Here is a 23,634-nt window from a genome sequence, read left to right on the forward strand (position 1 = left end):
TGCTCTCCTCCATGGCTCCGCAGCTTCCCCGCTCTGCCATCCTCCATCTCCGCCCGCGAAGGGGCTTCCTAGTGTGTGGAAACCTTTCCTCCTTCACAGCGCCCTCCCACTGGTGCAGGTCCCATCCCTATTCTTTTGTCTCTGTTTTTTTTTTTTTTCTTTTGCCCTACCCAGGTGTGTGGGGAGTTTCTTGCCTTTTGAAATCTGAGGTCTTCTGCCAGCGTTCAGTAGGTGTTCTGTAGGAGTTGTTCCATATGTAGACATATTACTGATTTATTTGTGAGGAGGAAGGTGATCTCTACATCTTACTCCTTCGCCATCTTGAAGGTCTCCCCCAGAATATAGAATTTTAAAAGTGATAAGACTAACATACCATTTAGAAATTCAAGGCAATAAATGAAATTAGCTTATTATTGGAGTGAAAACATATGGGGGCCAGGAAAACCCTCTTCTAATCCATTGTGGTAAAACTTCCACATCAGTTCAATTAGATAGGTATTGGGGGCCACACAGAAGCTTTCCACACCCTCTGACAATTGTTGGGCAAGACACTAGAGGCTTCTTGATTCTGTGTGGTGACAGGCACTCTCCTTGCCCACACTGTTCAGTCCACCGTCTTAGGTATCATCCAATCCAGCCTCCTTGTTTTTTGTTTTTTTGTGGTATGCGGGCCCCTCACTGCTGTGGCCTCTCCCGTTGCGGAGCACAGGCTCCGGACGCGCAGGCTCAGTGGCCATGGCTCACGGGCCCAGCCGCTCCGCAGCATGTGAGATCTTCCCAGACTGGGGCATGAACCCGTGTCCCCTGCATCAGCAGGCGGAGACACTGTTTTATATGCTCAGTAGAAACTGTAAATTGTTTCTTAATGAATGAAACTTACTTAGTGGAAGAGAGAAATTATTGTAGATAAGGGCCACATAGATTTTATGTTGCCTTTTGACTTGTCCAACTGAGGCCAACTATATTTTTGCCTCTGGTTGAGCAATAGAAAATGACTTAAAAGGGACTTCCCTGCTGGTCCAGTAGTTAAGACGCCACACTCCCAGTGCAGGGGTCCCAGGTTCAATCTCTAGTCAGGGAACTAGATCCCGCATGCTGCAACTAAAGATCCTGAATGCCTCATCTAAAGATCCTGCATCCTGCTATGAAGATCCTGCGTGCCACAACTAATACCCGGTGCAGCCAAATAAATTAAAAAAAAAAAAAAAGCCTTAAAAATCTGTAGTTATAATACCCAACTAGGAGATATTTTTCTATTATTAAAGCCTACATTCCTTTATGTGGTATGTATGTCTGTATTTGGTCTTATATATGGATTGTACCCTCTTTTTTCATTTACGTCTCCCTTCTGCTTTCTCCTGCCCCTCTGTCCTGTTTCTTTTAGGTCCCCCCCATCCCTTCTTAGTTTACTCTCCATTCTCTATCCCAGTTATTGGGATTCTTTTCTCCTCATTCTCTTCCCAATTTTATCTGCATTCTTGTTTTAAACTGCTATATTCATGCCAATGTCCACCACTGTTTTGTGTCTTCACTACCACCTAGTAGTCTTTTTTTTTTTTTTTTTGGCTGCATTGGGTCTTTGTTGCTACGTGTGGGCTTTCTCTAGTTGCAGTGAGCGGGGGCTACTCTTCGTTGCAGTGTGCTGGCTTTTCATTGCGGTGGCTTCTCTTTTTGCCGAGCTCAGGCTCTAGGTGCACAGGCTTCAGTAGTTGCAGCATGCAGGCTCAGTAGTTGTGGTGCACGGGCTTAGTTGCTCTGCGGCATGTGGGATCTTCCTGGACCAGAGCTCAAACCCGTGTCCCCTGCATTGGCAGGCGGATTCTTAACCACTGCACCACCAGCGAAGTCCTCACCTTGTAGTTTTTTTAATTTCAGCACATCAGATAGGTATGTGTATACAATTTTTATTTTAATTTGCATTCAACTGTTTATCTTATTGCCTCCTCTAGCATTATATTGGGCATCTCAGAGACTGCTCATACTCTGCTATTAAAATGTTGGTGTTCTCCAGTTGACTGTGTTCAGCGATTTTTGCTTCTTACTCTATATGCTATTTCAACATTATATTTTCTGCTCCTGTTTTTATGGATTATATCTGTATTAATGACTTCTATATTAGTTTGCTAGTGCTGCCATAACAAAGTAGCATGACTGAGTTGCTTAAACAACAGAAGATTTTTTTTTCCTTCACAATTCTGGAGGCTAGAAGTCCAAGATCAAGGTGTTGGCAGGGTTGGTTTCTTCTGAGGCCTCTCTCCTTGCCTAATAGATTATCATCTTTCTGGGTCTTCACACGGTTACCTGTCTGTGTTCTAATCTCTTTGTATAAGAATGCCATTCATAATGGAGTAAGGCCCATCCCGATGACCTTGTTTTAACTTAATTACCTCTTTAAAGATCCAGCCCCAATATAGTCACATTTTGAGGTACTGGAGATTAGGGCGTCAAAATCTGATTTTGGGTGGGGTAGGAGAGGGTGGGGGGATAGGGAGAGGACACACAATTTCCACAACAACTTTCAAGTCTGTATATCCAAACCAGACTTCTCTGTAATATCACACTTATATATCTTTCTACCTTCTAGACTTCTTTTCCAAATTATTCTACAGATGCCTCAGATTCATGAACTGATTGCCATTCCCTGACACAATGAATGGAATCTATTTGATCAGCTACAAATTTAAGAGTCCTTTTAGATTCTTCTAGATTTTCCCATTTCACATACAGCTGGTCTTTAAATATTGAACTCTACTGCCACAGATTTACTTTAGGCCTTTATCATTAATCCACTAGTTTTATTAAAATAGACTTTTTACCTCTTGATCAAGATTTTTTTTATTAATTTTAGAAATTTTCAAACTTAATGAAAAGTTGAAAGTCCAGCTTCATTCTTTTGCATGTGTATTATCTAGTTTTCCCAGCACCATTTGTTGAGAAAACTGTTCTCTCCCCCATTGAACTGTCCTGACACCATTGTCAAAAATCAATTGATGGAAAAAAAAAAAAAAAAAAAAAAAAAAAAAAAAAAAAAATTCAAAAAAAATCAATTGATCATACAGTGAGGATTTTTTAAAATATTTATTTAATTTATTTTTTTGTCTGTGTCGGGTCTTTGTTGTGGTGCACGGGCTTCTCTCTAGTTGTGGCCTATGGGTTTTCTCTCTCTAGTTGTGGTGTGCGGGCTCCAGGGCACATGGGCTCTGTAGTTGTGGCGCATGGGCTCCAGAGCATGTGGGCTCTGTAGTTTGAGGCACATGGGCCCTCTCGTTGGGGCGCTCTAGTTCAGTAGTTGTGGCGTGCTGGCTTAGTTGCCCCGCGACATGTGGGATCTTCCTGGACCAGGGCTCGAACCTGCATCCCCTGCACTGTAAGGTAGATTCTTTACTACTGGACCACCAGGGAAGTCCCCACAGTGGGGATTTTTATTTCTGGGCTCTCTATTCTATTGGTCTATATCTCTGTCTCTATGCCAGTAGCACACTGTTTTGATTATTGTAGCTTTGTAGTAAGTTTTGAAATGAGGAAGTGTGAGACCTCCAAATTTGTTCTTTTTCAAGATTGTTTTGGCTATTTGGAGTCCCTTGAGATTCCATGTGAATTTTAGGATGGATTTTTATATTTCTACAAAAACATCATTGGGATTTTGATAGAGATTACATTGAATCTGTAGATTGCTTTGGGTGTTATTGACATCTTAATAACATTAAGTTTTAACAGTCCTTGAACACAGGATGTTTTTTTCTTTTCATTGGTGTGTCTTTAATTTCTTTCAGCAACATTTTGTAGTTTTCAGCATATAAGTTCTTTGCTTCTTAAATTAAATTTGTTCTTGAGTATTTTATTCTTTTTGATGCTATATGTCAGGGAATTTAAAATTTTTATTTTTCTTATTTTCATAATCTTTTACATACAAACCTTGTACTGCCAGCACTGAACACACTGACCTGTTGGTCAAATACCCACCTTGCTTAAGGTTGTGAATCCTGTACACTGCCACACTGGAAAGATTATTAAAATCTTTATATTCTTAGATCCTGTCATATTGTATCTGTTGAAATGATTGTTTTAGCATTGAAGTGCTACTTTTGGCCACACTATCCAAGAAGGAGATTTTTGAACTTTATGTCTTTAGAATCCTTTTCATTGTATAGCCATCCTAGGGCTACCTATAATTAGTTCTAATACAGGGCCTATGAAGTACATAGCTCTTTTCTATTAGAAAACCCTCTAGAATGGCAAATAGCTTAGAAAGTTTCAGTAGCATATCATTTGAGAAATTTAAATAGCACTTCATTAGGAAAGATAAACTTTTCTTAGTATGAGTTGAACTTTTCTAAGTATAAGGGATTTGATTTTGCTATGTAAATTAATTAAGGAATATTAGTTTATACTCTTTAGACTGGCAAAAATTTTAGAAGAGTTTATAGTATCTTTTGCTGTTTCTTGTTCATTGCTTCTAGAAAAATTAAAAGAATCTAGCATCCTGTTTTAAAATTCAAAATACACATTTCCTTCTATGAAATTCACTTTCTGAGAATCTATCCCACAGGAATGAGAGCACCAATATATAAAGACATAAATAAAAGAATGTTTCCTGTGTCATTGTTTTTTGAGGCTAAAAACTAGACACAAAGTCAATGCTCAATCAGTAGTGAAATCCCTGAACACATTTGGTGTATTTACCCTGCAGAATATTATACAGTGATTTAAAATTATGAATTAGACTTACACCAGATGAATATACAGGATTTCCATGGGGGTTTTTTTGTGTGAAAATAAGAAAAATATGTATGATATTATCTCATTCTTGTAAAACCAGCAATAAGAAAATTAATAACACTTGCATGTATATGTACAAATATGTACGAATATGTATATATGTATGCATAGAATCATGTAACCACAGAAATATTTAAGGAACACACTGTAGATTATTAATTTTGTTTTTGATGGATTAGGAAAATAAAATGAGAAGAGAAAAAGGCACTGAAAACAAAAGGCATAAATATCACATTTGTCTAAAATGATATATAAGTTGGCTATATAAGATGTTAAATTAAAAAATATCATAAAAACTGTACACATCTCATAAAAAGTTCTGTAATATATAAATGGAAAGGGAAAGGGGTATCTCAGAAACCACAAAATCAAATTCTTGATTTTTGAGACTTAACTAAGCATATGTATAATTTTGGTTTGTTTTGTTCCTGTAGTGATTCCACTGAATGAAGAAGTTCTGGTAACATTAGGAAAAGAAGAGGTAAGTTACTGAATTTATAGTAATCCAAAATAACTTATAACTAGAAGTGTTTTGGATAAGCTCATGCCATAACGAGTGAGATGAAACCACTTTAAAATTGTATTAATTATGTTTTATTGAACAGGATATTTTAGATGATTTGAATTTTGACTTAAATATGTAAACCTTACTCTTGTACTTAATTTTTAGTTGATCAAACTCTTCATAATCAAAGTGAAAAGGTTAAACATAGCTAAATGATCATACATGTATATCTGTCCCCAAAACTTAACATAAATGTCAATAAAGATTTTTTTAAAGTGTCAGTTTATTAGATCAAAGTATAGGAGAGAAGATAGAGGCAAAGAAGAATTTTAAACAAGGTTGTAGAGCATGGAAATAGATAAGTATCTGTATTCGAAGAGACAGAAGTAATGATAACAAGAGAGATTATCTGCCTTACAGAACTGAAGAGAAAGGCTTTGAATTTGAAGGAACCTGGTACTTCAAAATTCAGGGTTCAAGTGTGGAGCTAAAAACAAGGAGATTTTTTTAAAGTAAGAGCAGGCTACTAGACCTTCTCCCTCTCTCTTTTGCAATCAAGAGACTAACTTTTACCCACACACCTAAAAACTGGAGGTATATGGAGTGGAGACATTAAACTGTTGAGGCTTTGGACTCAGAACACCAAGTTGGGTCTTTAGTAGGGGTGGTGTGAGGTCAAAAGTCAAAGTTCAAGTTAACATTTTTATACTGTGTGGTGAAGTACCAGCTTCTTCCCTTGATCTATCTCCAGGGGTCCTACAGTATGGTATAAAAGTAGCTTCAGACTGGAGCTAAAATAATCTCTGGAAAATCTAAATGGCCTGAGAAAAAAGGTCTGTAAGTATTAATATATGGGGGATCCCAGTGAAAAGCAGGATGGCCATCCATCAAAAAGCCATTTATAAACAAAGTTTGTTTTTGAGCTTTAAATGAGAATACCAACTTTTATTCAACATAGTGTTGGAGGTCCTAGCCACAGCCATCAGACAAGAAAAAGAAATAGAAGGAATCCAAATTAGAAAGGAAGAGCTAAAACTGTCACTGTTTGCAGATGACATGATCCTATACATAGAAAATCCTAAAGATACTACCAGAAAACTACTAGCACTCATCAATGAATTTGGTTAAGTTTTAGGATACAAAATTAATATACAGAAATATGTTGCATTTCTATACAATAACAATGAACTATCAGAAAGAGAAATTAAGGAAACAGTTCCATTTACAATTGCATCAAAAAGAATAAGGTAACCTAGGAATAAAGCCACCTAGGGAGGTAAAAGACCTGTAATCAGAAAATTGTTAGACACTGATGAAAGTAATTGAAGGTGACACAAACAGATTAAAAGATGTACCATGTTCTTAGATTGGAAGAATTAATATTGTTAAAATGACCATAATTTCCCAAGGCAATCTACAGATTCAGTGCAATCCCTATCAAAATACCAATGGCATTTTTCACAGAACTAGAACAAAAAAATCTTAAAATTTGTATGGAAACACAAAAGATCCCCAATAGCCAAAACAATCTTGAAAAAGAATGGAGCTGGAGGAATCATGCTCCCTGACTTCAGACTATGCAGCAAAGCTACAGTAATCAAAACAGTTTGGTCCTGGCACAAAAACAGACACATAGCTCAATAGAACAGAATAGAGAGCCCAGAAATAAACCCACACACTTATGGTCAATTAATCTACAACAAAGGAGGCAAGAATTTACAATGGAGAAAAGACAGTCTCTTCAATAAGTGATGCTGGGAAAACTGGACAGCTACATGTAAAAGAAGGAAATTAGAACATTCGCTAACACCATATGCAAAAACTAAAGATGGATTAAAGACATAAGTGTAAGACCAGAAACCATAAATTCCCTAGGAGAAAACTTAGGCAGAGCACTCTTTGACATAAATCAGCAATATGTTTTTAGATTTGTCTCCTCAAACAAAGGAAGTAAAACAAAAATATGGGACCTTATTAAACTTAAAATCTTTTGCACAGCGAAGGAGCCATCAACAAAATGAAAAGACAACATACTGAATGGGAGAAAACATTTGCAAATGCTATGACTGATAAGGGGTTAATATCCAACATATATAAATGACTTGCAGCTCAACATCAAAAAAACAAACAAGCTGGGACTTCCCTGGCAGTCCAGTGGTTAAGACTCCATGCTTCCACTGCAGGGGGCATGCGTTCAATCTCTGGTTAAGCAACTAAGATCCTGCATGCCATGTGGTGTGGCCCCACAAAACAAAACAAAACAAAACAAAAAAACAATCCAGTTAAAAACTGGGCAGTAGTCCTGAATAGACATTTTTCCAAAGGGGACATTCAGATGACCAATAGGTACATGAAAAGATTCTCAGTATCGCTAATCATCAGGGAAATCCAAGTCAAAACCACAGTGAGGTAACACCTCACACCTGTCAGAATGACTGTTGTCAAAAAGAACACAAATAACAAGTGTTGGTGAGGATGCGGAGAAAAGGGAACCCTCATACACTGTTGAGAATGTAAATTGGTGCAGCCTCTGTGGAAAACAGTATGGAGTTTTCTCCAAAAACTAAAAATAGAACTGCCATATTACCCATCAGTCCCTCTGCTGGGTATATATCCAAAAAAAAAAAAAAAACAACACACTAATTCAAAAAGATACATGCACCTCATTGTTCATAGCAGCATTATTTACAGTTGCCAAGATATGGAAGCAACCTAAGTGTCCGTCAACAGATGAATGGATAAAGAAGATGTGGTGTATATATGTAATGGAATACTACTGAAGCATAAAAAAATGCAGTTTTGCTGTTTACAGCCTCATGGATGGACTTGAAGAGCATTATGCTAAGTGAAAGAAGTCAGGCTGAGAAAGACAAATACTGTATGATATCACTTATATGTGGAATCTAAAAAAGTACAGCAAACTAGCGAATATCACAAAAAAGCAGACTCACAGATAAAGAGAACAAACTAGTGGTTACCAGTGGGGAGAGGGCAGCGGAGAGGGGCAATATAGGCGTAGGGAATTAGAGATACAAACTATTAAGTATAAAATAATCTACAATGTTATATTATACAACAGAGGGAATATAGTCAATATTTTATAATAACTATAAATGAAGTATAACCTTTAAAAAATAAAACTAAATAAAAAATACAAAAAACTAGTGAATATAACAAAAAAGAAACAGACTCAGAGATACAGTCAACAAACTAGCAGTTATCAGTGGGGAGAGGGAAAGGGGAAGGGCAATATAGGGGTAGGGGATTATGAGGTACAAACTGTTATGTATAAAATAAGCTATAAGGGGACTTCCCTGGCAGTCCTGTGGTTAAGACTCTGCACTTCCACTGCAGAGGGACGTAGGTTCGATCCCTGATTGGGGAACTAGGATCCTGCATGCAGTGCGATGCGGTGGGGGGCAGTGGGGGGGAAGCTATAACGATATATTGTACAACATAGGGAATGTAGCCGATATTTTATAATAATTATAAATAGAATATAATCTTTAAAAATTGTGAATCACTGTATTTTACACCTGTAACATACGGTATTGTATGTAATCTATACTTCAATTAAAAGAAAATGTTGACAGACTCTAGGTCCATCCACCTCATTACAAATCTTTTTATGGCTGAGTAATATTCCATTGTATATATGTGCTACGTCTTCCTTATCCATTCATCCGATGATGGACACTTAGGTTGTTTCCATCTCCGGGCTATTGTAAATAGAGCTGCAATGAACATTTTGGTACATGACTCTTTTTGAATTATGGTTTTCTCAGGGTATATGCCCAGTAGTGGGATTGCTGGGTCATATGGTTAGTTCTATTTGTAGTTTTTTAAGGAGTGGGAGGGAGGGAGACGCAAGAGGGAAGAGATATGGGAACATATGTATATGTATAACTGATTCACTTTGTTATAAAGCAGAAACTAACACACCATTGTAAAGCAATTATACTCCAATAAAGATGTAGAAAAAGAAATGAACTTTAAAAAAATAAAAATAAATGGTTTTGGACTTACAAAAAAAAAAAAAGAAAAGAAAATGTTGAATGGCCAGCCTATGATCATTGACATTTGTGAAATGCCTCCAAATGGAAAGACGGAAACCCAAAACAATTTACAAAGATGAATCTTAAGAATATAGAGGCAATTCAGGGAACAAAGAGAATTTAATAAAATAATATCTTCCTAATTTGATTAACTCTACTTTATCAAGTTTTATTTTAAGGCAGCAGTCCGCAACCTTTTTGGCACCAGGGACCAGTTTCGTGGAAGACAATTTTTCCACAGACCGGGGTTGGGGGTGGGATGGTAATGTGAGCATTGGGGAGCAATGGAGAGTGGCAGGGAAGGAAGCTTCACTTGCTCACCCACCGCTCACCTCCTGCTGTGCAGTTCCTCTCTGCAGCCCAGGGATTGGGGACCCCTGTTTTAAGGTTTGTACTCAAATATAAGAAATACTTGCCCAACTTAAGGTCACAAAAAGTTTCTTTCATTTTTTTTTTTAGAAATTTTAATATTTTAGGTTTCACATTTAGATCTATGATCCATTTTAGAATAACGTTTGCATGTGGAATGAGTTATTGATAAAGGTTGTTTTTTCTTTCACGTGGATACTAATTATTCTAGCACAAATTGTTGAATAAACTATCTTTTTCTTTTGAATTTCCTTTGCATATGTGTTGAAAATTAATTGATCATATATGTGTGGATCTATTTCTAGACTCTCCATTTGTTCTCCATCCTATGTGGTGGATATATCTTTTCCTTTGTTCTGTATTTCTGTCTTTAGGCCAATACTGTGTTGGTTTGTTTACTGAAGCTTTGTAATGTCTTGAAATTAAGTAGTATGAGTTCTATAACTTTGTTTTTTACCAAAATTGTTTCATATTTTCATATAAATTAGAGTTGGCTTGTCATTCTATCCCATAAAGAAGCTTACTGGAATTCTGACTGAGATTGCCCTGAATCTATAGTTCAAATTGAGGAGAAGAGACATATTGAGTCTCAGTCCAGATCCATGAGCACTATATGGTCTCTGCATTTATTTAGGCCTCCGTTTATTTGTTATTTACAAAATTTATCTCACCAATGTTTTGTAATTCACTATATCAACAGACTAAAAAAGAAAAAAAGCATTTTATCATTTCAGTAAATTCAGAAAGAATTAAGTGACAAAATTCCATATTAATTCATGATTCAAAAAAAGACTTTATAAATTGTGATAGAAGTGTGCAGGTCATGAGGGACTTCCCTGTCATTCCAGTGGTTAAGACTCTGCATTTCCACTGCAGGGGGCACAGGTTCGATCCCTGGTCGGGGAACTAAGATTCTGCGTGCCGCAAGGTGCGCGCAAAAAAAAAAAGAAAAAAGATGTGTGCAGGTCTTGTATATGTTTGTCAGATTCATCCCTTTAGCATTTCATATTTTTGGTGCTATTAAAATGGTATTCTTTTTTAAAATTTCAATTTCCATTTATTTATTGCTGGTACATTCAAATACAATTAATATTTATATGTCAATCTTGTATCTAGTGAGCATGATAAACTCCTTTATTCTAGTAGCTTTTTTGTAGAATTTTCTTTTATATTTAATTAATTAATGTATTTATTAATTTTTTAATTTATTTGGCTGCATGGGGTCTTTAGTTGTGGCAGGCAAACTCTTAGTTGCGGCATACATGTGGGATCTAGACCAGGGATCAAACCCGGGACCCCTGTGTTGGGAGCACAGAGTCTTCACCACTGGAACACCAGGGAAGTCCTCTGTAAGATTTTCTACATAGCTAGTCATGTCATCTGAGAACAAAGGCAGTTTTACTTATTTCTTTCCATCTGGATGCTTTTTGTCTCTTTTTCTTGGCTTATTGTACTGTCCTAGAATATTTAGTAATGTATTGAATAAAAGTGGGGAAAATGAACATTTTTGCCTTGTTCCTGATCTTAGTGGATAGCATTCACTCTTTGACCATTAAGTGTGATGTTAGCAGTAGGTTTTTCATAGATGCCATTAATAAAGTTGAGAAAATTACCTTTTATTAGAATTTATGAAGAATTTCTCAAATCATGAATTAATATTGAATTTTGTCACTTATTTCTTTTTCTTTTTAAAGAAAACAGTTTTAATCTTACAGTACAGTACCTTGAAAAGTACAGTAGTACAGTACAACATCTGGCATACAGGGGCTGACATCGAGTGAACAGGCAAGAAGAGTTACTGACTGGAGGAGGGAGAGGAGGCAGGAGATGGTAGAGCTGAAGGATCATTAGCAATAGGAGACGGAGGGCAAGCTGCAATTTCACTCATGCCTGACATTGATGGAACGCATGTTCTCATCTTTGAAAGTTTGCAGCTTGAAGGTTCATACAGTTTATGTCGTGTCCTTGGGCTATGTCATTCTTTTTTTTTTTTTTTGACATCTTTATTGGGGTATAATTGCTTTACAATGGTGTGTTAGTTTCTGCTTTATAACAAAGTGAATCAGTTGTACATATACATATATTCCCATATCTCTTGCCTCTTGCGTTTCCCTCCCTTCCACCGTCCCTATCCCACCCCTCTAGGTGCTCACAAAGCACCGAGCTGATCTCCCTGTGCTATGCGGCTGCTTCCCACTAGCTATCTACCTTACGTTTGGTAGTGTATATATGCCCATGCCTCTCTCTTGCTTTGTCACAGCTCACCCTTCCCCCTCCCCATATCCTCAAGTCCGTTCTCTAGTAGGTCTGTGTCTTTATTCTTTGTCACTTATTTCTAAATTCACTGATTTCAACTATTAACTTGATTCCTAAGATAAACCCCACATTGCTATAATGTACTAATCTTTTTTATTTATTGATTTAATTTGCTAAAATTTTATTAAGAGTTTTGTGTCTATGTTTTTGAGAGATATTGGTCTGTGATTTTCTTTTTTGGTGACATCTTTTTCAGGCTTTGGTATCAGGGTAATACTAAGCTCATAGAATGATTTCAGAAGTATTCTCTCTTCAAAAGAGCTTGTATGGAATCAGTATTATTTATTCCTTAAATGTTTCTTAGAATTTATAGGTGAAGTTGTCTGAGGTTAGAAATTTTTTGGTGGGAAAATGTTAAACTATATATTCAGTTTCCTTATGGCTAGTCAGGTTATCTTTCTCTGAATGAACCTTGGTAGTTTGTGACTTTGAAAGAGTTTGTCTCATCTAGTTTGTCAAATTTATTGACAGAAAATTGTTCATAGTATTCCCCCATTACTATTTTAATGTTTGTAGCAGCGCCCCCTCTCTTATTCCTGATGTTGGTAATTTGTGTTCTTTTTTTCTCCTTTAATTAGTCTGGGTAATTTTATTGATCTTCTCAAAGAATTAGCTTTGGGTTTCTTTGATTTTTCCCTATTTTTCTTTTTGTTTTTCTATTTCATTGATTTAAAACTTTTACCATTATATTTTCTTCAGCTTACCTTTGGTTTTATTTGCTCTTTTTCTAGTTTCTTGTGGTGGAAGCTGAGGTCATTAATTTGAGAGCTTTCTTTTTTCTAATACAGGCTTTCAGTGGTGTAAATTTTTATCTGAGTACTTCTTTTGCTTTATTCCAGAAAATTTAACCTTTTCATTTTCAGACAGTTCATAGTAATTTCTTATTTTCCTGCTGATTGCATCTTTGACCCATGGATTATTTAGAAGTGTGTTTTTAGTATCCAAATATTTGCACATTTTTCCGGGTACCTTTCTATGATTGATTCTTTATTTTGAACTTTTTAAAAGTTTTATTGGTACAGTTATTATAGTGAATTGCAGTTTATATACTGAACTATTTCTTTTTCTTTTCTTTTTTTTTAAGTATGGGCTCTGACACTTTTTATTTGTGAAACCTCAGGCAAGTTACCTAGCTCTTTTTGTTTTTCATACATCTTTATTGGAGTATAATTGCTTCACAATGTTGTATTTGTTAGTTTCTGCCTTACAACAAAGTGAATCAGTTGTATGCACACACATATCCCCATATTCCCTCCCTCTTGAGCCTCCCTTCCACCCTCTCTATCCCACCCCTCTAGGTGGTCAAAGAGCACCAAGCTGATCTCCCTGTGCTATGCAGCAGCTTCCCACCAGCCATCCATTCTACATTTGGAGTGTATGTGTGTCAATGCAACTCTCTCACTACATCCCAGCCTCCCCTTTCCCTCTGTGTCCTCAAGTCCATTCTCAATGTCTGCATCTTTATTCCTACCCTACCACTAGGTTCATCATTTTTCTAGATTCTATATATATGCGTTAGCATACGGTATTAGTTTTTCTCTTTCTGACTTACTTCACTCTGTGTGACAGACTCTAGGTGCATCCACCTCACTACAAATAACTTGATTATTAATTTAACTTAATTCCATTATTGGATCATATTTAATGTAATATCATTATAGTTGCATTAAAATGTACATATTTGATTTTTCTTTCGTATTTGTCCTACATTTTCTCTGTTCCTATTCTCCTCCCTTCCCACTTTCTTGGATTAATTGTGTATTTTTCAAAATAAATGCATTTTATTTACATTATTAGCTTATTAGGTATATCTCTTCATTTTTTTTCATGGTTGCTGTAGGGTTTATAATATACAATTTTATATTATTACAGATTTAGAATTATAAGAAGCTAATGGAAACGCTTAATATCAGGAGAATGGAACGCTAGCTAATGTGTTCTAGAAACAAAAGGATACTAGAAAAAGTTTAGCTTATTGTAATCCCCTATAGCCAACAGTCTTCTTATATGTTCCTCAGATACCTCATACTTCTGCCTCAGGGCCTTTGTACTTAAAATTCCCTTTGCCTAGAACATTCTTTTGCTAGATGGTGACATGACTTATCTTTTGCTGTCTTTCTCTGTTGCTAAACTGTTAGTTAACCTGATCAGAAAGGTCTTTCCATATCATACTACCTACCTAAAAGAGCCATCCCTGCTCCTCATTTCTATACTCTCGTTTTGACCTACTTTTACTTTATGGTATTTATCCTTCTCTGGAGTTACAAGTTTGTTTCTTTGTTTGGATTCGCCTCTTTGTTCTGTTCATCTTTGCATCCCTGACTCCTTCATCAATGCCTGGTGGTCAACAACTGATCAATAAATATTTGTTGAGTGAGTGATATTCATTTGTGTCTGTTTTGTATTGTCTCCTTAGAAAAGAGACCTAATCTGCCTGGTTACTGAAAATTCACCATTAAATTGCCTTTCAATATGAAATTAGAAATTATTGCTCAAAACCCCTTATATTTTTTAATTTAACAATGAAATATTACAAAGAACTTAGTACCTGCTGTATAATTTCCCTTTCAAAGATTTTTTACTAGGCTTTTTTTTGCTGTTGATTTCTGAATATATATCCTAGTATGTAAATTTCACTCTCATTCAGAAATATCACTATTTACAGGAGTAAAGACTAAGCAATTAATTTTAATTATTTTGTTCTAGTTCCAAAAATTGAGGCATGATCTTGAATTGGTACTATCTACTATTCAGTCAAAGAATGAAAAGTTAAAGGAAGACTTAGAAAGGTATATTTGTATTATAATTACTACTAATCATTGATATATATTGAATTGGCATTAATGTTTTATTTGAATACTGTTTTGTTTTTCCATGTTTAAAGGGAGCAAAAATGGTTGGATGAACAGCAACAGATATTGGAATCTCTTAATGTACTACACAATGATTTGAAACAGCAGGTTGTGACATTTTCTGAATCAAGGTATTGATTTTGTGTTCTAGGTTTTCATAATAGGAAAAATTATTTCCTTTTTTATGTTATATGAAATACATAGATGAAAAGAAGTTAAATTTTACCAGAAATTGTGAGTCTTACCCTGACTTTTGCCAATTGTTAAGTTACCTAATCTTTTATGAATAATTTGACTTTTAGTTTTCCTACATGTTAAATAGAGACTGTTTATCTCATAAAGCTAGTTATTTTGAGCAATGAAGTTTGAACAAAGTTTTTGATTAATTTTATGAGTAACCAGTTATATATACTTAAGTATTTTATCAGCAAATTAATTCTCTTAAATTTAAATAAATCTTTTAGAATCTTTAATGAGCTGACAACGAAAATGCGTGATATAAAAGAATATAAGGAGAAACTCTTGGTTACCTTGGGTGAATTTCTAGAAGACCATTTTCCTCTGCCTGATAGAAATGTTAAAAAGAAAAAGGTAAGTTTTAGAGAAGACATTCATGTAGATATTCACATATGAAATTGTTTTAGATAGGTTCACAGGTAAATTTTCTGATAAATTTTTATGTTAAATATACACTTCAAAGACATACACAAATAGGTACATGCACAGAAATATTCCATCATCACATTATAATAATGAAAAATTAGAAGCAACCTAGTTATGTAATAAAATAAGATTAAATACATTTTTTTACATTTTATTCATATTGATGGAAAAATGCAGCTTTTTTTTTTTTTTTTTTTTTAAAATGCAGCTTTTAAAAGTGTATTGAACACTATCAAAAGAGTTTATGAAATCTCACAAATTATTGATTGTTAGAAGATAAAACACAGATGATTAAATTGTGTGAGTCTAATTTGTACCAAAGAACGTAATAGTGCTTATGCCTGGGGCTAAGATTGTAGGTAAGATTTGTTTTTGTTTTCATTGTTTTTCAAATTTTCTATGATAAACACATGTAACTTTTAAAATCAGAAGGTACCTGTAGTTAAGGTAAGTTATTGACTATTTTAATAACAGTTATGATGGAATAAACCTTTTTCACAAAAGCAAATATTTCATTGAGTGACAGAAGGTTGGGAACAAGCACTTTAATTCCTTTTTTAAAAATAGTATAGGTATAAATAAATAGAACTTGTAGAAGTGGAATAGGCATTGAAACTGGGACCAGAACAATCTTTCTAAAAATATACATATTTAACAATTTATTTAATCATGTATTTTAAAATATACATATTTAAATCATTTTTCAACATAAAACTTTTGATGCCTCCCTCTGGGATGAAGTCTATAAACTCCTTAGAGGAATGAATTTATATTCTGGACTTTGTCTATCTCTTTAGCCTCCTTTTCAGCCATTCTTTATTCATCTCTTGCATGAGTCCATTCAACCATAGTACTAAAGTTCCAGCAGATATGCAATGACCTGTCACTTTTTTGTGCCTTATACATTCTATTCCCTCTGGTTACAAAACAATTCCTATCTGGTGAAAATAATAAATTCTTTCTTAAAGCAACTCAAACATCATCTTTTGTGTGATGCATTGAATGAAGTTTTGGTGTCATTTTATTAGCATTTATTACATGATTTTGTAGTAATCATTTATTTCTCTTTCTCTGTTGACCCACCACGCTCTGTGAGCTCCTTGGTTTGTTTAATTCATCTTTGTGTCTGTACTGTCTTGCATACCTATTGTAGTACCTTCTGAGTTCATATTTCTTGAATGACTGTGAGCATACTAGGAAAAGGAGAAAAAATTTGTTTTCTTATAATCTGTGTTTATTTATTCTTCCCTGTCTTCTTTGTAATTATCAGTAGGCTTTCATTTGTTATGGACAATTTCTCCCATTCTATCCATTGTTATTTATGCCCCTTAGTCATTTGTGAAATTGTTAACGGCCTTCTGTTAATGATTTCAGTAAATTCATGATCCCTTACCTCTTAATGATCATAATCTTAAAATAACTTAATGATTTATTTTCTGATTCCAGTCTCTCTTTTTTTCAACTTTTTTTTTTAACCTATTAAGGTTCTCCACTATTAGAACCAGAGGTTTGAGACACTCCTAAACGAAAGCATTGATTACCAGAAGCCACCATGAGTTTATTCAGTCATATTGGATAAGCTCACTTTTTTAAATGAAGTATATGAACTGTTGATACATATTACAAACTGATAGGTTACTCTCTCTCCCTCTCTTTCTCTCTCTCTCTCTCTCTCTCTCTCTGTCTCTCTCTGTCAAGCAATAATAATGGATGTATCAGTGGGCTCAAGCTGCCATAGCAAAATACCAAAGAATAGGTGGCTTAAACAAAATAAATTTATTTTGTCATAGTTTTGGAGGCCAAATTCCAAGATCAAGGTGCCATCAGTTTTATTTAAAATAAATGAATTGTGTTATTTATTTTAACTTTGGTAGTTTCATTGCATTTATATTCTGTTCTGATACCATCATTCATGTATACATTTAGTCTTTATTGTACATTATGTTGGATTCAATCCTTATCATCTTTTACCATTCATTTTTGAGTTTTTAAGTTTAATCCATTGTTTGGTATGATGGGTTTGTTTGACAAGTAATTTGTTCAAGAAGAATTCCTGGGTGTTTTATTTTTTGAATTCTTAAATGCTGAACATATTTTGCTGTATACTTAAACGCTTATCTTAGGCAGAGATTTTAGAAGTCACAAGACTTGGTAAGGGGTTTCTCCATTCTTCTCAGATTGAATGTGCTGTGGAGAGGTCTGAGGCCAGCCTGTAGATGTCTTGCTGCTTCTGACTATTTGCCTGAAGGATTCTTTATCTCTGAACTTCAGTAACTTAACAGGGATATGTCACAATGTTGATCATTCAATATCAGTTTTGCTTTGAAGATGATGCATTGTTTCCAGGGGCAGATTTAGGTCACATTGCATTTCATGGCAATTTTATTTTATTATATTTTACATTGTTTATCATATCCTTATGTTGAAACTTTTTTTGTTGTTTTCTTTCATTATATTTTTCTTCTGCATTTTCTTTGATTATCTCAAACCTTTATATTTTAATCTGTGCCTTGCTGCTTGTTTCTTTAATATATTTGTATTTCTATAAAACCTTAGGAGGACTCCATTGCTAATCTTTGATTATTGTCAGGAAGGTACTAGATGTCACAATAGTAGGAGACCTTGTAGTTAATTGAATGTCTGAACTCAAAAGCTGCTGATTAGCTTTAGTATTATCCTAGAAGATTTCCCTTAGAACCTTATCCTATGGAACATTTTTAACAGTAATTTGGATAAAGAGGTAGAGGACATAGTCATCAAAGTTTACAAATGATATGAAATTGAGAGAGGACTAGATAGTAAACTTATTGGATGACAGAATTAGAACTGTATTTTTTAACTGGCCAAGATAAAATAGGACGGTCCAAATAAAATAGGACAATATTTAGTGGAGGTACATAGAATATCTTTCTTGAGTTTAAAACACTGAAGAACGAAGGAGACATATCTTAGCTATATACAATGAAGGAAACTTTTGGCACTTTAGATGATAGTGTTCTCAGATAGAGGTCAGTAGGGCAGAATAGATGTCCAAAAGCTAATGCAATCTTAAACTTATTGAATAGAATTCCAGCTTCTACACGTATGGAAGTGAGTCTTCCATTTCATCTTTGGTTTTCTAATCACAGCTATATCATTGTGGAGACTGGATTTTTTTAAAAAGGTAAATTAGAACACATTTAGAGAACAACCATGCTATTGAGAGGCTGCAAGTCTATGAGAAATAATTGAAGAAACTCATGATGATTAATATGGAGAAGGCAGGGAGCTCATAATAGCTGTCTTCAGATATTTGAGAACTCTAGGGTGGAATTGGAATGAGATTTATTCTCTGTCATTCCAAGAAAAAAAGAACTAGTGAGTTGAGTTAATATTAGGAACTGTCAAGAACTATAGAAAGATGAACAAACCTCCCTGGGAAGCAAGTTTCCTGTCCCAAAGCTGTATCAATACAGTCTGGAATGTCATTTGTTTGGGATATTTTGATAGGGAAGGTTCAGACATTAGATTTTCATTTATATGAATATATGTAATATAATTTATCCATTTATATAAATTTATAATTTATCTCCATATTTAGAGATAGGTAGATAGGTAGGTGGATACTCTGAATTGTATCTTCTAGTAATTGCAAAAGATTTCCCTGTCTAAGAGGTTGTTTCAACTATTTTTATGAACCTTACTGTTTAGTACAGCAGGTTGTTTTCTTTCAGAATGCTTTTTAAATCATCTCATTATAAATGTTTGGTTTTAGTATATCTTGTACCACTGCAATTGAGGGATATTAATTTTTGAAATTTTGTAATAAATACAGTGTAATATTCTGCCATTAGAATTGAAATGTTAATTCTTTGTTATTCACACTTCTCTCAAAGAAAAACATTCAAGAATCAACTGCACAGCTGATAACACTGCATGAAATGTTAGAGGTAAGTGTTTTGTGTAGTTGTTTTGTCTTGAAGGTATCTCTTCACTAGTGATTTGTGAACAATTATACATAGGCTTGAAAAAGAAAAAAATGCTGCTTTAGTTCTTAAGGTATACACCAAACTTTATTATATATATTAATTTATCTTAGTATAAAATTAGTTTCTATGTAGTAAGAAAATATTATTTTTTAGAAGAAGATGAAACTGAAGTCTTACTCTTAATTGTGTTCCCGATTATTACTTTAAGAAAAATTTTATGATGTTTTTTAGTATCTACACAGTAAAAGCCTATGCTGTTACATTGATGTAATCTTTAGTTGGCCAGTCTGTATTCTATCTAAAATACACAATTGAGTTTAAGGATTCTTTCCACAAAGTTGCAGAACTTCATTCACAGATTTTCCTTAAATAACATCAGCTTCTTTTTTCATAATGTAAGGACTCATTACACCTTTTTCTGCCTGACATTTGCTTTTTATTTTATTTACAAATATCTCTGACCTTTAAAAAAAAGAAGTTTTTGAACTTCAGCCAAATTACCAACTATATTAAATACTTAAATCTTTATATGATGACCTATTGCAGATTGGGTGGAGAGGAAGGTAGTCTATGAAGAGCTATTTAACAATTAATGTGACTTTTAAAAGTCATTGGTAAGTTTAGAATAAAGTGATTTCAGAAAACTTGTTTCACATTGTAATTTTCTGCATTGGATGCTAAAGTCTCTATGTATCTAGCTAAATGGTTTTGGTGCCTCAGGATATCTTAATATAGAATATTATTACTTTGGAAAGCAAAATACAATTATTTTTTAGATTATGATTTGAATTTTTTAACATATTCCTATTTAGTCCAGTTTATACTGAAACTACTGTTTCTCATGGATGACTTGACTTTTTTTTAATAAAAGTTGTTATATATGTGGCAAATATTGACAGTTATTAACTGGGAAATACATGTGTAATTTTTCAATAGTGCACTATGAGATACCATGTAAAACTTAGATTTAGAAACTATTTTTGTCTCCAAGGCTTGTATTATCAATAATAAATATAAACAGAATTTAAACTGCAGTTCAGTGAAGAATAAACCAATATACATGTTCATGTTAAAGTAGAATTTTTAGCATTTAATTATTTCTGGCATCTATTAGAACTTTGATTAATATAACTGAAGTTAGAAATGAAAATAAAATTTTTAAATTATACTAAAATAAGCAGTTGCTCTAAAATGGGAATAATATTTAATTATTTTATTATCATACCTAAAAGAAATGAGACCAAGAGCTTTTTTCTCCAGGATGTGGTTCTGAAGTAGCTAAAGTTAGGGAGTTCCCTGGTGGCCTGGTGGTTATGATTCCGAGCTTTCACCGCCACGGCCCACATTCAATCCCTGGTTGAGGAACTGAGATCCCACAAGCCACATGTTGCAGCTAAAAAAAAAAAAAGAAATAGCTAAAGTTAATGGCAGATGAAATTATTTCAAGAATTGAGATGTTAAAAAAAAAAGAATTAAAATGTTGATATTATTATGAAATGTGATTGAGATGAGAGCTTTACAGTTTTAATTTTATTTCTATGGTACTTTATATTTGTATAAATTGTATTTTTCCTTTTCTGTGTTTCTTAATATAATATATTTAAAGCTTTGGCTTGGCAATTCAGAATATGGAGTCTAATCCATGATCTATTACTAATTATGTGCCCCTTGAGGAATCTTTTAACCCTTCGCGATTCTGGTTTTGTAATTTGTGAAGGCACCGTGTGGGAGCTAAGGAGGTAGAGTAATAATTGATACATATTTAGCATTTTTCAGTATGTTTCATAAAACATTAGTGTTTGAAGAATTTTAAATGTGTGTTTCTTAAAAAAACTTTTTTAATGCCAGTGGATCTGGGATATACAGGTGATTCTGAGTGCACATTGGCAGTCTTTCTCCAGCTTATATAACCATAGAACCCTGTTTCTCCACACTAAGAGCATCCTTAGGGAGACCAATTCCATGGAATGTAGTTTGGGAAATGTTAGTCTTATATAATTTACTGCAGATACTCAAAACGTCCCAATTTGTGGTTGGAACCCCTCAATATCCTTAGTGAAGAAATCAAAGATATTTAAGATAATTTGAAGGAAATGATGATGATAGAATTGTTGTTTCAAAGATTTATCAGATGAATAGGTGTTTTTTGGGGGAAGAGTAGCATTGGTGGTTTCTCTTTCCCCCAAATATTAAGATATGTATGCTGTTTTCGAGCTTTTTGAGTATTTAAGTTTTTTACTTTTAAGAAATGGTTATAACCAATCTTGTAACATAAGCAAATTATTAATCCTAAGAGAAGTGAGAGAATTGTAAGTGCCTTTTAACTAGTTTTTAGGAATTTTAAAAGTTAAGGTGCAAAGATTCATTTTAAAGCTATTTCCATTCACTAATATTTTTTAAAAAAAGAAAATCAACTATTTAAGTTAATACATAGAAATTATGATATAAACAATTACTCAAAGAGAAAAGACATTAACATTCTTTGGTAAGAAACTTCATTAATGTTTTATTATAGCTGTATCAATTTTTTTCCAAGTAAGGTATATTTTGAATGATTTTTTTTTCTAGATTCTTTTAAATAGATTATTTGATGTTCCACATGACCCATATGTCAAAATTAGTGATTCTTTTTGGCCACCTTATATTGAGCTGCTCCTGCGTAATGGAATTGCCTTGAGACATCCAGAAGATCCAACCCGAATAAGATTAGAAGCCTTCCATCAGTAAAAAGATGGTCTTTTTTTCACACGTACTTAAAGCATCTTGTCATTCAAGGATAATGGAAACACTGAGAATTACTTGGATAAGGAACATTATTTGCAAATCAAAGCACATAGTCCATCTTCCTTTTGTGCTTAAAATGACTCATGCTGCCATCCACTATTATTTAAAAATGGTCCTTTCTCAGTCAGTCATTGCTTTGGTATTTTCAACTGGGTGGACAAGAATGCAAGTGAAAAATATTCTAGACTTAATTATTACAAAACTTTATATATACCTTACTTCTGCAATATTCTTTGGAAAATTCGTTGTTAATTTATGATATTGATAATGTAATATTTTTCTTTTAAAATTTATGACAGTTTCTTTTATGCATTTGATTTCCATTTGGTGCTTACATCCTTTAAATTTACAAATTGTAATGGAAAGGCCATTTAATTTGCAGGAGGTTTAAAAATTGACTTAGTATCTTAATGTAGAAGGAAGCATAATTTAAAAGCATTTAGTAAATCTGTTCCATGTATAATGCCATATTTCTAGATTTGTTAAAAATTGGAATGTTAAAAAAACTAATGGATAAAGGTAGCATGAAAACTATATTTTAATGTGTATTATATTACAAGTGATGATATATATTAAATCATTCTTGATTCTGTTAATTATTACTAACAATACTGTGTTCATAAAATTTTGTTAATCCTCTGTGACTTTCCCGTAAATAAAATTCTCATTTAAAAACTAGCTTTTTTGGGGATGTGGCATGATATTTTAATAAACTAAATAGACTTTTTCATAGGTAGATAAAAGATGATATTATAGAACTACATATAAGCTAAACTAGAGAATTCCAAATACTTTTTGTATCATTAGTTTTCTAAGATGACTTAGTATATACTTTTATTTTTGAAAATGCTTTCTACTGCATTATAGTATCCAAGTTTCTTGTTTACCTTAAATACTTCATCTTTTTTAAAGTAGGCAAAAACTATTCCAAGTATACCATGTTCCATTTATAGAAAATACAAATACTGTTATATTTTAGAAAATGTGTAAGTTCTTTTATGGGAAGATGACATACAAAAGTACCTTCCTAGCATACTCTAGTTGGGAGTCAAAGGATTGAGCAACTTATTATTCCTCAGAGTTACTGGAGAAAGGAAAAATGGTGCTAGCAGTATAAGTCTGACAATAATTCTGTCTGACAAGAGCAGATAATACTGTTGTCTGTGAACTTCTCTGTGTTGCAAATTACAGTAAGAAATAGATAAAGGCAATAAACAACTTGATGATTTATTTGGCAAGTCTTGATTTCACATACATCTATTGGTTTGAATCTTTTTACTGTAGCATCTTTTGTAAAGTTTTAAAGAAAACTGTGATGATTGCATCCTACTTTTTAATTTGTT

The 23,634-nt window shown here is 33.7% G+C and overlaps 1 protein-coding gene across 1 annotated transcript in view; it reads left to right on the forward strand.

The window, feature by feature from the left end:
• Positions 1-22,965, forward strand: part of CENPK (centromere protein K) — a 29,121-nt gene extending 6,156 nt beyond the window's left edge. The window contains exons 4-9 of the mRNA XM_024753093.1: positions 5,214-5,260; positions 14,731-14,813; positions 14,909-15,007; positions 15,341-15,467; positions 19,415-19,468; positions 22,076-22,965. Coding sequence (XP_024608861.1) covers positions 5,214-5,260; positions 14,731-14,813; positions 14,909-15,007; positions 15,341-15,467; positions 19,415-19,468; positions 22,076-22,234 — 569 coding nt within the window. The 3' untranslated portion in view covers positions 22,235-22,965. The remainder of the gene's footprint in view (positions 1-5,213; positions 5,261-14,730; positions 14,814-14,908; positions 15,008-15,340; positions 15,468-19,414; positions 19,469-22,075) is intronic.
• The last annotated feature ends 669 nt before the right edge of the window (positions 22,966-23,634 follow it).

The sequence above is a fragment of the Neophocaena asiaeorientalis genome, unplaced genomic scaffold (assembly GCF_003031525.2).
Source record: "Neophocaena asiaeorientalis asiaeorientalis breed wild unplaced genomic scaffold, Neophocaena_asiaeorientalis_V1.1 scaffold399, whole genome shotgun sequence".
In the NCBI taxonomy this organism is placed as follows: Eukaryota; Metazoa; Chordata; class Mammalia; order Artiodactyla; family Phocoenidae; genus Neophocaena; species Neophocaena asiaeorientalis.